At 35.4% G+C, this 19,215-nt stretch overlaps 1 protein-coding gene across 4 annotated transcripts in view; it reads right to left on the reverse strand.

Moving 5' to 3' along the window:
• The window catches only part of ATP6V1C1 (ATPase H+ transporting V1 subunit C1), a 69,795-nt gene that overhangs the window by 10,978 nt on the left and 39,602 nt on the right, over positions 1-19,215 (reverse strand). For all 4 annotated transcript variants that reach the window (XM_007488179.2, XM_007488178.3, XM_056823239.1 and 1 more), the window contains 5 exons: positions 17,444-17,535; positions 12,271-12,369; positions 9,852-9,920; positions 3,601-3,693; positions 3,424-3,517 (listed from right to left, as the gene is read on the reverse strand). In XM_007488179.2, the coding sequence (XP_007488241.1) occupies positions 3,424-3,517; positions 3,601-3,693; positions 9,852-9,920; positions 12,271-12,369; positions 17,444-17,535 (447 nt within the window). The remainder of the gene's footprint in view (positions 1-3,423; positions 3,518-3,600; positions 3,694-9,851; positions 9,921-12,270; positions 12,370-17,443; positions 17,536-19,215) is intronic.

A 19,215-nucleotide genomic window follows, 5' to 3' on the forward strand; every position in this document is an offset into this window, starting at 1 on the left:
TATGTGGGAATGTGGATTCCCTAGAAAATGTTGGAGCAGAAAGTAGTGAGGGGAAAAATTAAATACTAATTTGTATTTTGTCATGTCTTCCTATGTGACTTTGCAGGGTATCAGATTTCAGTACTGTGAAAATGGAACCATTTTCTGTAAACATTCAATGTGTTTAACAACTATATTCAAATGGAAAATTGTTTACTGTTTTTTCTTCTATTTATACACTGACTGCATTACAAATTTATAGGTCAAAAATCTCCTTTGTGTGGAAAGGAAACTAAATTGACAGTTTGTGGGGGAAGGGGCAACTGGGAGTAGCAGTTGGGTCTTGTGACTAGCACTTCCTTCCTGCCGGGAGTGGCAGTTGGGTCTTGTGACTAGCACTTCCTTCCTGCCGGGTAGGACCTGGCTTCCTGGTGTTGGAGGAGGAAGGAGCTTGTCAGCCCAGTCTGGTGTGGTGTGCCTCTTCTTGGTTCAGCCTGAAGATTCAAGCCCAATCACTTCTGAAGATTAGAATTGTTCTTGTTTGCTTTCTGTCTACTGCTAAGATTCTAAAAAAAAACAAAAGAGGACTGATATACAGTAGATGGGAGTGGGACAAACCCTCCACCAGCCTCTGGCCTGGCCTCAGGTCTGAAGCTGAGAAAAAAACTCCAATCCCAACTGGTTATTAAACTTTATATTATTTGAATTCACAGTTAGATAAGGGGACTATCTTTTCTGGTCATAGAGGGAGCTGAACTTCAGTTCAGTCATTCCAGGACAAACAATCCTTATCGGACCCCTGCTGTTTCCTCTCAGCAGGGGGCATCTCCCTCCCTTGCCTCACCAAGAAATATACCCTCTCTCCCCTCTCTCCTCCATACTCTATACAAACCTCCCATTATTTGCCATTTTTCCAATTCCCCATTTCCTTTCCCAATAAATATTACATTTGGGCCATCAGTGCAGCAAAGCAATCCTGTTACACCTCTCTAGTCCCACAGCAAGTTTTACATTTTCTCATTCCTCCTCTAACTTCCCATGACTTCCCCTCCAACTTCCCATGACTTACCCTCCCACCAGTTCTCAGCAGAGAACTCTGCTTTATACCACACTGAAGAAAAACTTTTTAAGACCATTTAACCAGAACACCTTCCTATACCCTCCTCATTTCACAGCATTAGGATGACTTCCACTATTTTCTCCTTTATCCATCTGACATGAATAGCCTTTCTCCTTTCAAAGGCAAACACCTGTACATGCATGCATGACAAGTGATCCTATTCTATCCTGACTTCTCCAGCACATTTCCCCTCTGTCTTTACTCACTAATCTTTAATGTTCCTGCCTTCTGGTTGCTTCCCTGCTGCTTACAAACAGACTGATACCTTTCCCTATCTATGGAAAAAACCTTACTTGATTCATCCATCCCTGATAACTATTGTTCTAGATCTCTCCTCCATCTTGTGACAAATATGTTGAGAAAGCCATCTATACAATCAGTCCCTCCACCTTCTTTCCTTTTATTCTCAGCTCTCTATAATCTGGCTTCTGACCTCATCACTCAACTTGAAACTGTTCTCTAAAGTTACTAATGGTCTCTTTATTACCAACTTTAATGGCCCTTCCTCAATCCTTAATCTTCTTGACTATTCCTGTGGCCTGTCTCCCGGGAAATTCACTCCATCCCAACAGCTTTCTCACACTGGAAGCACACTCTACCTCTGCTGCCTCTTTCTTTGGTCAGTTCTTTCCAGAACCTTTGTTTTATGAAAAGTGTTCAGGTCATTCATGTCTTCATTCCTCTCCCAGCTCCAATCTTGAATGTCCTTCAGCTTCCTTTTATTATGTGTTGCCTTCTACTAGAATGTAAACTCCTTGAGAACATGAATTGTCTTTTTGTTTACATTTGTACTCCCAAAAGTCAGCACAGTGCCTCAAACATAAGATTAACCCTTAATGACTTGACCTCTTTGCAGTCTTTGACCCTGTCGTCAATCACCTTCTTCTCCTTGATGCCCTCTTCCCTCTCAGTTATCATGACCCTTCTCTCTCCTATATCTCTTTCCCCCTGTCTGACCACTCCTTCTCAGTCTCCATTGCTGGACCTTAATCTAACCTGCAACCACTAACCCTGGGCATCTCCTAATGTGATATCTTGGGTCATTCTTCCTACACTCATACTATTTTGCTTGGGAATCTCATCAGTTCCCATAAGTTCAATCATCATTTTTATGCAGCTGGTACTCATCTTATTCAGTCCTTAACCTCTCCACTGACCTGCAATCACAGAGCTCCAAGAGCCTGTTGAACATCTCACACTGGATATCTTTTAGACATCTTAAATTCAACATGTTCAAAACTGTCTTTCCACCAATATCTTTTTCTCTTCCTAATTTACCTATTACTATGATTATTTTATCCACTTTCATGATAGTGCACAGACTATTAACTATAAACAATAAGGAAAGATAGTGACTTGTCCCCAGGTAATTTCTAGCCGAACCACAATGAATAAGATAAAATAACTTTTTTATAAAAAGTAAAAATATGGCACTATTATATTGTGAAGATTAAATATGACTCTCCCCTAATTGTGAAGATTAAATTGTAACCCCTGATTATTTTTAGATTTAATCCCCATAACAGTAAACATGGTACTTAAAGTTGAGTATATAGATCTGCCCATTTTAGATCTAATCACCAAAGATGTAAATACCCCATTTCACACATTAAGTGGGAGGTCTGTGACCCATGTGTGAAATAGTGGGTGACAAATCAGAATCAACTGACTGCCCAGGGGGGCAGTCCTAAAACAAAGTGTCAACTGTGATTGGTAGATATAAAATTAGGGGAAGACACAGGAAGCAAATTAGTGTTTAGGCTAGATAGCTTACCTTATCCTCTCTCTGATTTCTTGCTTCGCTCTTTCTAGATTTTTAAAATAAATTGTAAACTAAATCTCTTTGGAATTAATTAAATTCCTGGAGACCACTCTTAAATAATCAGGTCCAACTCTTTTAAAATTAAACCCCTTTTCCCTCTTACAATATGGTTTGCAAAGTGATTAAAATATATTTTCTCATTTGGTCCTCATAATTACACAGTGAAGCATATGTATGTATGCCTCCTACATATGTATGACCTTCATTTTACATATGAAATTATTCATTTACATTAACTGACTTGCCCACAGTAGCATGCATAAACGGTGGGATGTGATGCTATTTTGACTGCCTTCAAGTTCAGTACTCTTTCCTCTATTCTACACTGAATATCTAAACATGTCATTTTAGTTAATCTTTTCAGTAAATCATACACTTAAAAAAAGCACAAGGAATATATCTTAAGCAAAAAAAGAAAAGAAAAATGCAAGTTTCAGTTTCTCTTTAGGTCAAAGCATAACTTGATGGCTTTCCCCATGTTTGATGATAAAAGTTCACATACAAACTGCTTCTTCTTGTCAGTAGACAGCCTAGTCAACTCCTCTTTGTCTGCTTTCATCTCCTCTTCATTATACTGAAAATCACGAACAATAAACCTGAAGTTGGAAAAAGAAAAGAAGTGTCCATGCTATGCAGAGATACAGAACAGATGAAAAAGTAATGAAAGAAATGTTCTCACTTGTTCTCTCTGGCTTTATGTCTGAAGTCATCCACTGCCTTTCTAAACAAAGTAACGTTGCACAGGTAACTATCTTGGTCCTCTGAAAGAACTCTAAAGGGAAGGAAGAAAACAGTCAAAAGATTGAGTTTTAGATACAAATTCAGAGCTCCAGCTTACAACAGACAGCAAACATTTGCTTTTACTATGCCACCCCTTCTATGTGCAAACTTAGCCTCTGGAAATAGGAATAAAAGAACAGTGGAGGTGATTTAGCCCAAGCCACTGAAATATTTTCTGTTGGAAATCTTGCTGATGCTGGGAACTTCAAATCAAACATTAAAAATTTTATTTTCTTGCATGCATTAATCAAAAATCTAAGTCATGGAGATTAACTGACCCTCAACTAAAATTCTATTCAGATGCAGCTTTATGTCATGAAAGTGACTGGGTCAGTTCATGAACTAAGCTGGATCAGGCCAGGAAATCACAAGCCCCAGGAGATCTTACTTCATGCTGAAAAGGCTTCAGGTTTATACCTCATGCTACACTTTATGTGTATTTTCTTTATTTAGAGTATTTTTCCATGTTTACATGATGCATAATTTTTCCACCACTCTTCCCTCCCCACTCCTGGAGCTGACACGCAGTTCCACTAGGTTATACATGTATCATTGTTCGAAACCTATTTCCATGTCATTCAAATTTGCAGTAGTGTGATCCTTTAACATAAGTAAAGGTTAAATTAAAGAGTTTTAACAAAGTGAGGAGAGCAATTTAACAGAAACTTTGTTTAATTTAAGAAAAAAGTACAGATAGAAAGATAGAAAAGAAGAAAGGGAGATTATTAATTTTATACCTTATAAATATACCTAAAATTCCTAATAACTAACTAAAATTTCCTAAACCTATCTCTGTCTTCTGAGGACAGTGGCTTCGGCCTGGTATGCCAGGCCTACTCTATTCTACTCTATAAATTATTATATATATATATATATATATATATATATATATATTTATATATTTATATATTTATATATTCTAAATTATATATATATATATATATATCTAAATTCTAAAACTCCCTAAAACAAGACAGTCACCACTCACTCTCTCCTTCAATCAGTTTTCTATAGTAGCCCAACTATCAGTAGCCAACTGCCAGCAGATCCTTGCCTTAGAGACAGACCTCCTGCACTCTAGAGATCCCAGAGGCAAAAGACCCTCAACTGTCAGCAGCTGCTTCCTTTTTTCCTCACTGACCAACTGTCCCCCCTAACTTCCTGTCCAAGAGCAGGTTACTTCCTCTCCTCAGTCCTGTTCTTCCTGGTAACAAAATCTTCAGTACTGGGTCCCTGACTCCTGTCTGATCTTACTTAGAAATCCTGCTCTCTAGCCTCTTGAGGAAACAGAGGAAAAGATTAAGAAAATCCCTATAACATATTCCCCCTGAGATCCTTTGGGAGACTGGTCTCCCCAAAGGATCTTTCAGATATAACTATCTTATACTTATATATTAATTATATATATATTAATTCTTTCTAATAGAAAATTATACTAATATGAAAAACAGGGAGAAAGAAATAGAGAAAGAAATACCAATCTTGCAACATACAAGTCTCAAATTATAAACAATTGCAAATAATTAGTTACAAAATTACAAATAATTAGTAACAAATAACATAATCCTGACTATACAGAAATATGAACCTAAAGATATGAATCCAAATTCAACAAATACCACATAAAAAGTTTACAATTATTATTATATACAAAATATATACAAGAATATTATATAAATACAATATCCCCCCCCGTGGGTGTTGACCAACACTTATAAAACTTTGTAACATTTTATCATTTACCTATCATTCAGTTATTTTAACTTTTTCTATAATCCTATGAAAGTATATTAATAATAATTTCTAAATAGAAATTCTATCATATAAATTATACATTTACCTATAACATCATCCATACTTTTTTCACAGTCTACAATGCCTTGGGTTCCAAAATTACTGTTTTTACAGATGGATTGACAGATTTGATGATAAAAACTTTTAGGGAGTAGGGGTTTTCCTTCAGATGCCACCTGTACTCCATTAACCTGTTTTGCCTTGAAGTTTTATTTCCATTTTTAAATTTCTTTTTCGTTATAGGAAAGAGATAAATCTGAACCATTGATAGTCACTAAATTTAAGATTAATTCAGGGCCTTCTAAAGCAGCATCTGCCCAGTGGTTTCTTCTAGAAACAGAATCAGTTCTACCTGTATGGGCAGAGTAATGTACAACAGCCAGAGTTTCAGGTGGCTGGAGAGCAGAAAGAATCTCATTGATGATTTTAACATCTGAAATCCTTTTGCTAACTGATGTTAAAAATCCCCTTTGAAACCAAAGCATACCAATAGCATGACATATTCCAAAAGCATATCTTGAGTCAGTGTAGATTGTTGCTTTCTTGTCTCTTGCGATTACACAAATATGTTTAATTACACAGGCATGTATTAATTCTGTACCTTGAGCACTTATATTTGATGGCAGTGAAGATGACCATAGAATGGCAAATTCTGTGACTACAGCTGTTCCAGTGTAACATAAACCATTCCTCACAAAGGAAGAACCATTTGTAAACAAAACTAGATCTGAATTTTCCAAAGGAGTGTCCAGGAAATTATCACAAGGTTTTTCTCCCATGGAACTCTAATTATTCACAACTATGCAATGGTTCTCCTGTGATTGGTAAATCTGGAAGCAAGGTGGCAGGGATGAGTGTTATGCAGCATTTTAAAATGATGTTTTCATTGCCTAATTAAATTATTTCATATCTTGTAAGTCTTTGGTCAGAGAATGCCTGTGTTCTATGCCTTAGCAACAATGCTTCAACTTCATGAGGACACATTATCATTAGTGGGCATCCCAATACTAAATCCACAGATTTTGTTATTAGCAAAGCTATTGCAACTACACCTCTAAGACATGGTGGAGCTCCTAAAGCAATTGAGTCCAGTTGAGCCAAATAATATGCATTTGGACATTGAACGATCCTAAAGCTTGGATTAAAACATGAGAAACTACTCCTCTCCATTCATGTACATGCAGAGAGAATAGTTTGTTTTAATCTGGGATGCTTAGAGCAGGGACAGACAAGATAGCCTGTTTTAATTTAGTAAGCACTATTAGGTGTTCTGCCTCCAACCTAAGTGATTCAGTGACTGCTTGCCTTCTCTCCTCACTCACCAATTCTCCCCCTGCCCCCACCAACTTCCTGCCAGAGGGCTGGCTACTTCCTCTCTTCAATCCTGGTCTCCCTGGCAACAGAATCTTCAGCTCTGGCTCACTGAATCTTGTCAGTTCTGAGCTACTTAGAAATTCTGCTCTCTAGCCTCTTAAAGAGACAGGAGAAATTAAGAAAATCCCTTTAACATGTCAAAACCCTAACCTCCCTATTGAACCATGTGATCAATCATATATTTTTCTTCTGTGTTTCTGTTCCCACAGTTCTTTCTCTGGATGTGGATAGCGTTCTTTCTCATAAATTCCTCTGGATTGTCCTGGGTCATTTCATTGCTGCTAGTTGAGAAGTCTATTACATTCAATTGTGCCACAGTGTATCAGTTCTCCTGGTTCTGCTCCTTTAGTTCTGCATCAGTTCCTGGAGATCTTTCCAGTTCACATAGAAATCCTCCAGCTCATCATTCCTTTCAGCACAATAGTATTCCATGACCATCAGATACCACAATTTATTCTGCCATTCTCCAGTCAATGGGCATCCCCTCATTTTCCAATATTTTTGTAACCACAAAGAGTGCAGCTATAAATATTTTTGTACAAGTCTTTTTCCTTATTATCTTTTTGAGGTACAAACTCAGCAGCAGTATAACTGGGTCAAAGGGCAGCCATTCTTTTAAAATCCTTTGCACATAGTTCCAAATTGCCCTCCAGAATATTTGGACCAATTATGTTTATTTTCTAAAGAACAACCTAGTTACGTTCAAAAAGGTTCATCACCAGGTTGGACATAGGATAATAACCTTTCAATCATGAGAACTCTTGACAACCATTTACTAGGCTATAATCAGACTGCAATCTTCAAAAATGGAAGAAATGTCCACTAGTGAAATCATATATTCTTAAAGTAAATAAATAAATGGAAAATTATGTCTTAAATTATGAAGTCATTAAGCTTATTTCTAGAATCCCCTAACAGTTCAAGGCCACTTCATTCCCTAATTCCCTCTCTGGAGAGGAGCTTTCATACTCAATGCTTCAAACTTTTCCATTTATTCTGTTCCAATCAAAATTAATCTTCACTCTCTTCTAATCCCCTCATTAATTATAAAAGCATTACCTTAAAGTACTGATTATCACATATATTTGTATTTTTCAAAAGACCTTCAGTGTTTTAATCCAAAGGAATGACTGGTGGTAAGGCACCAGGGCAAAGCCACAATGAATAAATAGAACCTGTAAAAAGCCTTTGGACAAGGTTCAAAAAACAGACCAGTAAATGGTCTTCCCACCTGGTCAGTGCTCTTGACCAAAAGAAGAAACTGAATTTACTAGTTTTATTTAATCTAATTCCTCTGAAAAGAACCAGTTGTTCTAAAACTAACCTCTGGTAATTAATATATTTTAATTCCATGTTAGGACTTAGAAATCAAAGCAATTTATTTAAGTGGGAAAAAGTAGATAATGTGGATGGTTTATTATCCAAGTCATCTTACATCCACAAGAAGCCTCCAGTTGGCTGAACGAACCTGTCAGAGGTAATTATTAAAGGGCTTGGGAGGGTAACCTCTAAACATCAGCTCTGTTAGCTTGAGAAACAAGCAATTTAGCACTTAACCTCTTGAAGTCATCTAAATCTAACTCTCACCCCACTATTTTATAAAGGTTGGGCTCAGACTTAAGTAACCTTCCCAAAGTCAAAGGAGTGAGAGAGAACATAGATCTAGAGCTTGGAAAAGACTACGGAAGATGAAATGAGGCCTTGAGAAAGTAGGTGACTTGCCCAAAGTCACATAGTGTCAGAGAGCTGAATTCAGATCCACGTTCTCCAAATATAAACCCAGTGCCCCTTCTAGTATTACTACTTATTTTAAAGGAGACACTTATTTCTTTTTTCCCATAAAATTGAATCTAAGTATAAGCATATGCATTTTTTGCATTTGTAAATTAATATCGCATAGCTGGCCTCCAATTTTCAGTAATCTAGTGCTTTTTAAAGATCATAAGATTGTAGTCTTTTCATTTCAACAGCTATAGATTGACTCACTAAAGGACTGCCCTTTGAGTCTTCTAGTACTGTTTGTGTCAAGTCCTTATGTACAAGAATTTTTTCTTTGCTTATAAGTATTGTTTGGACCAAAACGTTTAAGTCTAAATTAGTATCTTTTGCTTGACAAACATTGCTCAAGCTTTAATGTAAATATATGTATAAAATAAATTTTCCTCATTTCTTTTCCTATATTATACTTTTAAAAATACATTGTGTTCAACAAATATGCCTAACATACTTCTTTAAAAAAAAAAAAAGAAGGGGGCAGCTGGGTAGCTCAGTGGATTGAGAGCCAAGCCTAGAGACGGGAGGTTCTGGGTTCAAATCTGGCCTCAGTCACTTCCCAGCTGTGTAATCCTGGGCAAGTCACTTGACCCCCATTGCCTAGCCCTTACCACTCTTCTGCCTTGGAGCCAATACACAGTATTGACTCCAAGAGGGAATGGAAGGTTAAAAAAAAAAAAAGAACTAAGCAACTGTAATTTTTTTTTAATTAAATTAACCAACAGGGTCAACCTAGCAATATTATCTACAGAGACTGAGAGATAGAAATTATACTTGCTCTATGGAATGATTTCACTAATGGTAAGGATTTTTCTAATACTACATACATAGTCAAAGCCTCAATGTAACTCATATCCAATTTATGGGAAATATGCAAACTTTTCTTTTTTTTTAAGTGCTAATACACCAATACTAAGTAATTACCCTTACTTTCACTAAATCATTGACTTAATATGAAGGCAACCCTCAGTTCCACAAGACTATGCCACCGAATTCAAGTTCTGGCAGGCCCTACTATAAAAGAAAGGCCTTGCTACAGCAAAAGATATATCTGTCATCCAAGGACCACCTAAGCAAAGTTCAGAAAAGCTGTTGGCCAGTGTTGATGATCAAAATCAACTCAGTCTACTTTGACATAAAGGGGTAGGATCATACAAACTATACTCACAAAATCAAGAATCCTCAAAAAGTAATGCAATAAGAACTTACTTGCTAGACCTTGGGACTACCATCTCAGCCAATGTCTCATATTGCTTAACCCAATCCTTGTGGTTTAACCTGCAAAAAAGCATGCAACAAGTGTTGGGAAAGAGTAAAAATTCTTACTTCAAAATAAATCAATGCAGTAAAATTGAGTGTCTAAAAAATTCTCAGAGATATATAAAGAACATTTTGTTTCCTATTGCCTAAAAACTACTTTATAATAAAGCCTTCAACATTTCCAGCAAAAGAAAACTTCAAATGCATTGGCAGCTCACTCCTTTATTTCATGTTTCAAAAACAGAACATACTTTAATAATCTTATTTTTCAACCTATGTTTCATTTAAGGTAAAGTAACTGTCAATAATATTTTAATAATTTTTCAGTTGGTTTTTAAGAAACTGGGAAAAGCTAGAGCCACTTAAAATAAGGAACATTAAAAAGATTACATCCAGCCATAGCACTACTAGGTTTGTACCCCAAAGAGACAATAAGGAAAGACTTGTACAAGAATATTCATAGCTGCACTCTTTGTGGTGACCAAGAATTGGAAAATGAAGGGATGCCCTTCAATTGGGGAATGGCTGAACAAATTGTGGTATATGTTGGTGATGGAATACTATTGTGCTCAAAGGAATAATAAAGTGGAGGAATTCCATGGAGACTGGAACAACCTCCAGGAAGTGATGCAGAGCAAAAGAAGCAGAACCAGAAAAACATTGTACACAGAGACTGATACACTGTGGTACAATCGAACATAATGGACTTCTCCATTAGTGTCAATGCAATGTCCCTGAACAATCTGCAGGGATCTATGAGAAAAAACACTATCCACAAGCAGAGGACAAACTGTGGGAGCAAAAACACTGAGGAAAGGCAACTGCTTGACTACAGGGGTTAAGGGGATATGATTGAGGAGAGACTCTAAATGAACACTATAATGCAAACTCCAACAACAGGGAAATGGGTTCAGATCAAGGACACATGTGATACCCAGTGGAATAGTGCATCGGCTATGGGAGAGGTGGCGGGAGGGGGGGAGGAAAAGAAAATGATCTTTTTTCCAATGAATAATGTTTGAAAATGGCCAAACCAAATAATATTTAAAAGGAAAAAAAAAGATTACATAGTTTAAGTGAAAGACTGTAATGCCACAAAATATTATTCAATCACCTTTGAAGGTCATGTCTTTGTTGTTGCAAAGAAAAAGGAGATGAACTATATTTTGACCATTAAATATAGCATTCTTTAGGGTGAAGTGCCTTTGAATCCTGTTTTCAATCAAGGAGTACAAAATGCTGAATCTCCCACCCCTCTACCCCCAAAACCCCAAACTTTCCTAACTTTTGACTACGGGTAATGGGAAAAACCGAGTGATTTAATAATTCAGGTAAACAAATCACTTAATTTATAAAGCAAGGTTAAGTGAATGCTTTTATCATATAACTGAGTATTTTTATATATTATATGTCATATATATACACATATATATATGTATGTATGTATGTATATAGGAGGTAGTATGATATAACACAGAGGAGAGGCAGCTGACTTCATAATCAGGAAGATATGGGTTCAGGTCCACATCCTGGCTGTGTGACTTTAGGCAAGACATTGAACCTCTCAGTTTTCCAAGTAACCCTCTAAGATTCTTAGCTGCAAGAATAAATTTATCTGCATTAAACATTCCCTACAAAGATGAAATCAGAAGTCCCACCCTTAACTCCACTATACACCTATGCAGATAAATAGACCTAAGACCTTAGCTAGGACTAGTCCTGCTTTAGTATAAAATGCATCAGTCTTTGATCCTCCAATTCTTAAAAAAAACTTCTATAAATTGATGCTGAATTCTGAAGCAACTCTTTTTGGGCAAAAATAAAACTCTTTCCAGCCTGTGCATCAGGAAAAAAGCACTGCCAAAAGTGCTAGGTTACCATCACTGTGAGTTCCTCTTCACCAGCAGTTATCAACCAGTTGCACTGCTGGGAAATTTCCTCTCAATAGATGACAACATACTGTGCTGTATACAATCTCACGTTGGCAAACTTGTGCAAGTGGTAGTGCCTTACTGCATTTTCATTATGTACAGGATGGTATTCATCAGCAAAATCTCTCGATATAGCAAAAACTCCACAATAGAAAATTAGGTTGGTTTTTTTTTTTAAATCCATAATACAGCAAACCACAATATAGTGAAGGACGACTGTACATTTAAAATTACACAATAAAGTACTTCAATTTATAACTGATGTTTCCACCATAGATTCTACTGTGATAGACAATATGGAAGAATTAGAATTAGAATAAAAAATTTTTAGTTTTATGAACTTAGCAATTCAACAACTTTGAATTGCAATAAAGGAATAATAGAATATTTTCTTTTGCATTTTAAGAATTAAAACCTTTGGTGTCATGAGGACATACTTTGGAACTACCACCAATAATGTGATGAGATATTCTGAATCAAGGACAAAGTCATCTTTCTTTACAATTTCCGCTAGGCTTCTAGTTAATAAACTTCCCCTGTAAAACAAAAGGGAGGAGAGAGGGTCAGAGGAAAGAAGAGGAAAATTATCCATCACATCTGGAATCATGTACATACAAAACTAACAGAAATAAGGAAATAAAATGTTTATATCACTTATTGATAATGTAGATTATAACATTCTATTAAGGAAAATATAGTCTGTAAAACTCCAGCCAAACATTTTTTTTATTTCAGAATTCCTCAGTTTCGGTTTCCACTATTTTACTCTTTCTTCTTCATTTGTACAAGGTACTCTCTTGATTGTGTATAAATGGAGATTTTGAACCTTTGACTTCATTCCCCAGAAGTCCTTAGTATTTCCCAAAATTCCCTATAATCTCTCCTGCATCTCCACATTAGCAAGATCACATTATTGATATTTAGCTGGCTATAACTCCTCCCACGATCTCTTTTTTGACCTGTGACCAGGCTGACTTCAGGCATATCTTTTGCTTTAGTTATTATTCAAAAAACTTTATAAAATATAATATTTAGTTATTATACATTAATTTTAATCTTTACATTTTTGGCTAACCACAAAGGGATGGAATTCTCAAATATTTTAAAGATAGAACAGATATGTTTTTTCAAGCCTGCACTCCTGCCCACTGGCTTGTTTTCCCACCATCTTGACCACTGCGCTCCACCTGCTCCTAATTCAGCCTGAGCTGTATGGGCCCAGACTCAAGACCTCTGACAGTCTGTGACCAAACCCCCCTGCCACTCTGAACCATGTATTTTGTTTTTTTTCCCCCACAGAGGGTGATGTATAAAAATCTTTCTGCCCCAATCCCTTTCCATACTCCATGTGTATTTCTAGCCTGCCATAGCCATTTTTCAGCATGGAGAAAAGAACCCCACACCTTCTAATTTTCAAGCAGATTTTTTTAGCCTGATCGTGGACTCCTAGTTTAGAAGGGAGTTACTAAAGTTTTTCAGTTAGTTCCAAATCATTGGATTTAAAGTCAGTTTTGGGAAATATGCCTGGTTTTTTTTCCCTTCTTTCCCTTGACCCAAAACACTAGGGAGCAGTACTTTTTCTATCATATGCAAACATCCTATTGTTTTCCCTCAAAGTTTTGCCCCTAGGGAGGAGATAAACTAATTACTTTCCATTCTGCCTATTTGGGGGAGGGGGGGATGCTATTCCAAACCATTCTTCAAACTTTCAAAGAACAGTTTGAATTGCTTGGGCTAGCAAGCACATACTGGTTCTGCTTGAATCTCTTACTAGCAGCTTGTATTTTCATTGGCTATTTCTCATTCTGCTTACTTCCCTTCAAGAATATGCAGCAAACTATGCTACTTAAACTACAAACCAAACTGAAATATTTTGACAAAGTTCTAAAAATCTTAAATACTCACAACATGCAGAGTGGAGATTCGGTCCAGTGCTTCTATCAGAAACTTCAGAGCTCTGGGGGGCAGCTAGGTAGCTCAGTGGATTGAGAGCCAGGCCTAGAGATGGGAGGTTCTAGGCTCAAATCTGGCCTCATACACTTCCCAGCTGTGTGACCCTGGGCAAGTCACTTAACCCCCATTGCCTAGCCCTTACTACTCTTCTGCCTTGGAACCAATACACAGTATTGGTTCCAAGACAGAAGATAAAGGTTTAAAAAAAAAAACAACTTCAGAGGTCGGACAAAAGATATGCAAATGGATGATAAATACTGGGGGAGGGGAAGGAAACTTTAAAAGAGATTTGGAAGTTTATTGCTAACTATTTTGAGTTTATTCTACCCCTATAATATAGAACAAGTCTATTGGGAATGGTAAAAAAGGATTTTGACTGCGCTGCCTGCCTGTACTTCTCATTTGTTTATATTATTGTATTTACTGATTGCTTTATCTGTATTAATCTAGTCATTTTTAAGCTATATTTTGCCTATATTGATCATGTTAATGTGTATATTTACCTCTGCTGAAGAACAAAATATCACTATATAAGTCGATGTACATCTTGCCCAAAATCCTTGTCACTAGATCCATCAGAGATCACATGTTGCCTTTGTTAATTGTCACATTAGATGATGATAGATGGATTTTAACAAAACTCGTTAAATTGTATACAATCTTTGGAGGATTTAATGAGCTAAGAATTTAAATGGTAATTCTAAGGGGTCTTTTGAAATAATTTTAGTAACTAGTAGTTTCTGAATGGATGATTTTTTAAAATATTTATATATGCATATATAAATATATTATAAAGAATGTTATAGTAAAGGTAGAGAAACAAAGAAATGTTCCTACCAGAGTGCCTCTATGAATCAGGAAGCCAAAAAGAACTCCTGCAAAACTCTTCAGTTTAATTTACTTCCACCAGAACAATCTAGATTTCTTAGTAATGTTCTAGACCCAAATAAGTTTTACTTTGTTTAAAAATATATTTGCCAAGGTTGAAAGATTTTCTACATCTGTAAAAGTTGTGACAAATATCCATCAGTTCATAGGGTTTTTTTATCTCATACAGCAACTTATGTGAAATATGATAGTGGATTTGTTTGCTATTGTAATTAACTGGGCTATTGTGAATTTGGGGGACTTTGGTACTTCTTTGAATGTGCATTATCTACTATGTTACTGTTTTATTCTGAGAATCAGTTGTACTCACACATGGATGACACAGTGTATCACTGATTTTAAGCTATATTTTTTTTATTTTTAAAACTTTTTTATTATTGTTTTTCCTTGCATGTGCAACATAGTATCTGAGTTTTATTTTTTCTCTCCTTTTTGTATTTGAAGCACATGTCAATAGTATTGAGAAGATTTTTTCTTTAATTTTTTTTTTATTTTGCAGTAACATAAGTTTAAAATACATTTGTTCTAATATTAATGCATACCCAAAAAGCTTTGGACTATAAAAATGATGCTATTGATTGTTTAAAAGAATTATGGAACTTTGCTTCATGATTCTGTCTGATTCCAGAAGAAGACAATATACAAAAGAGCCACTGTACAGTGCTAAAGAAGCACAGAGCACCTGCACAATGCTTATGGAGCACAAGGTCAAAGAGACCAGATCCCAGTGGGATTAATGTAATTTTGAAACAAGAGGACTTGAACTTGTTTGGGGTTCGAGGTTGCAGCTGTTTAACATGTTAAATGCAGGACTTCCTTGAGCCACATTCTATCAAGCACCTCCTTTTCATGGCCACCTAAGCTCCCATTTGCTGCTGAAATTTAGTCCCTTTTCTGTCTTTCATGGTGTGGCAACCTTTCTATAGTCCTGGCTACTGATTGGGTAAATGCATAATTGCTTAAATCATTTTAATTGGGCACTGATTCAAGGACCTGTTATAGATTTGTTTTTCCTTTACTTAGATTTTTTTAGACATAAGACTTTTACATTTTGTATTTCATCCACAAGTTATTTTTTCTCTTTTATTTGGATTTTTTCATGTTTTTTTTATTTTCTTTTGCAAATTGATTCATATACTTCATAACTCAGCCATGCATCCCTGAGTGATCCTTGTGTTTGTTATTATTCACCTCAAGAGGGCCAAGTTATTGTTGTGAACTTTGTTTTAAATTTTAGCAATTTTATAATAAGGAACTTGCTATCTCCCAGAAATCAGAATGTGCCCTGAAGATAGATGCCTGCAGAGACCACATGCTGCACCAGAAGATTCAGTGAACTTTGGGATGTGAATTGAACTATGGTGAGTTGAAATGCCTTCATTCTGAATGTATACTCTTATGCCAAAGTGGATTGCCCCCAAATTGGCTTTTTGTCAACCTAGTAATTATTGGTTTTGTTCTTTTTTTTCCCTTTTATCCACAAATTATTGCAATTTTTAAGTTGATTATGTTTCCATGATCCTTTTAGGGAGAATGGTTTCCCAATAGGATCACAGGGGAGTATGTATAAATGGAGATTTTTGAACCTTTGACTTCATTCCCCAGAAGTTCTTAGTATTTCCCAAAATTCCCTATAATCTCTCCTGCATCTCCACATTGGCAAGATCACATTATTGGTATTTAACTGGCTGTAACTCCTCCCATGCTCTCTTTTTTGACCTGCGACCAGGCTGACTTCAGGCAGATCTTTTGCTTTAGTTATTATTCATAAAACTCTATAAAATATAATATTTAGCTATTGTATATTAATTTTAATCTTTACAATTGGCAGATGCTCCAAATTAAACATAGGTTAACTTTCATTTGTTTTTATACTACTTTATTCTACCAAATTTACGAAACAAAAATCAAAATACATCATCTTTTCCCCACTAGAGCAAAGGTTCTTTTTTTTTTTCAGGTCATTGAACCTTGCACAGTCTGGCAAAGCCTAAGAACTCATCAGAATAAGCTTTTTTAATGCATAAAATACATAGGATTACAAAGAAAATCAATTTTACTGAACTATGGTTATAGAAATGCTTTTAAAATACATATCTACAATTCCAAGCTAGGAATTCCTGTACTAAAGTATATCTGCATACTGCACACTACTGTATCTCAATCAATTAATCCAAGAAACAATCACCTCCCATTTCAAATAATTCTTGAATTCACATCTTTAAACCTTTTAGTCCTAGTCTTTCACTATTGATGATTTCCTTATCTTTCCCACCACCAATATATTAACCATTTCATCTGCTGTACATATTCATATAACTCAGGTCTATCGAGTATTTAAGATACAATCACATCTACAGCATAACACTACAAATAAAGCAGGTTAAAAAATACAGTTTTATTTTATTGCAAAAATCTTAATTTATAGAATAGTGCTCATTACTTATCTGTCTTACATAAGGATTTTTCACTTTATTTTTTAAAAAAAAATTTTAAGGACTGGATCTCTCTGTCTCACACAGACTAGAAATGCAGGGCTAACAGAAACCAATTCCAATCAGATCAACATGGAGTTTTCACCTAGTCCATTTCTGACATAGGCCAATTTTTCCTTCCTTAGGAAACCTGGTTCCTGAGGGCTCACCATGCCAATGTTCCAAAGTTGAACTTAATGCAGAGGTCTAATTGGCTTGAGTTTACTGGAGAGTGACTGTCTCTTTAATATTCCACCATTTGTTTACATTTAAATAAAAGAATAGGTAGGCTTACGCATTCTTTCTTTCCAAATTCTGAAGACTGCCTTTCAGATTATTATATGCAGATGCTCGGGCTTTCAAGTCATTGTCAATTTGATTTACTCCCTTTAAAAAATCAAATGAAAAAAATTGAAATTATATAAATCAATTTCTTTTTTTTTACAGCTGAGTTCATGAAAGAATTTGGAGTTAGACATTTGGTTTCATTCCATAAATAAAATAGACATTTCATTTTATACATATTTTAAAAGTATGTTACTAATTGAAAGTTACTAAATAGCCTAACAATGTTTCCAAAATAAATCACCTAGAAAAATTCTGTCTTCATCCTGTCATCATCAACTACATCAAGTTATCTTAATATATAGAGAACATGGTTTCAATGAAATTGAGAGTATGGTTAAGTGCCATTTGCAAAGTAACAAAAGTGATAGGTCTGTCCCAGACTGAATTCAAAATCATTGGGGAAAAAAAAACACTTAAGCAGACAATTCATCTGACCATTAAGGTCTGACTCACTGATATCACATGATATCATTCCACTATTACAATTTTAGCAAAAAAGATTGATCTACCAAAGTCAATTAAACTGAATAGAAGGAAAAATCATACATCAGAACTGAATTTTCAAACTGCACAATGAGTAAGAAAAATCGATTGATTCCAATCCCAAAAGGTGATTCAAGTCTACCAACATTGGTTCAGGAAATATTATGACTTTTATTAATATCTCTTCTTTTCTTCCTTCACTACATAAATTCTTCCACCTTTCCCATCCCTATAACTATAAAGAAAACTGGTCCTTTAAAAAAAATCCCCCAAATTTTCTATTTGGCTTTCAAATTTATTTTCTATCTCTGGCATAATTATGTATAATTCCTAATACTTCCTAATTAAGTTTCTTTCAAGATTATAATAAAATCTGTTTCATAACCTGAACCTGACCAACTACAGGTCAGGGATGTTAAGACAAAACAGAAGTAGGGCAAGGAGAAACCAGCTTGGTGAACCAAATTTACCAGGAATAGTTCACAAAATAGATAATGTGCTTAGAAATAAACAGAGTTGACTAAGGAGGGAGGTATATATTTTCATGTGTTTATAAAGTGCCTCCTCAGACATAGTGTGGTATTGTGGAAAGAAAATGAATTTCTCAGTCCTGACTCTGCTTTCACTAGTGTTCCTCTTCTGTAAATTGAGGAGATTGGACTAGATGCTCTTTAAAAATAATCAAAATATCAAATTTAATTAATCCTAATCTTCAGGTACTTAAAATTTTTTATTTGAAATTTTATAAAGTTTCTTTCACTGATTCTTTCAGAGTTCTGAATTAAATGATTCTTGTGATTTCTCTGACAGGGAAATCGTTTTACTCCATCCTTCTTTTTCAACAAATTGAATAACTAGCACAGAAAAATGCTTGCTATAAATCAAACAAAAAAAAATAATTTCCAGTTAATATCAGCAGCTAGGTGGCACAACATGCCAAATTTGGAGTCAAGAAGAACTCAAATGAGATAGCATGAAGCACTTTACAAACCTTAAGGCTTTATTATAAATGCTAGCAATTATTAACAAGTAAGAGACCTATTTTAGAATAAAACATCAAATTGTATATTTTCACTAAAAAAACATTAGGGAAACTTGGATTAAATTCTTCTTGATTCCTGACTTCATTTAATTTTGCAACATCTCATACAAAAGAATTTAATGGGAGACGGGCAATCAGTCAAAGTAATTTAGATCCTAATTAAAATCATACTGTTTAGATCATTACAATTTGGC

Source organism: Monodelphis domestica, chromosome 3 (genome assembly GCF_027887165.1).
Source record: "Monodelphis domestica isolate mMonDom1 chromosome 3, mMonDom1.pri, whole genome shotgun sequence".
In the NCBI taxonomy this organism is placed as follows: domain Eukaryota; kingdom Metazoa; phylum Chordata; class Mammalia; order Didelphimorphia; family Didelphidae; genus Monodelphis; species Monodelphis domestica.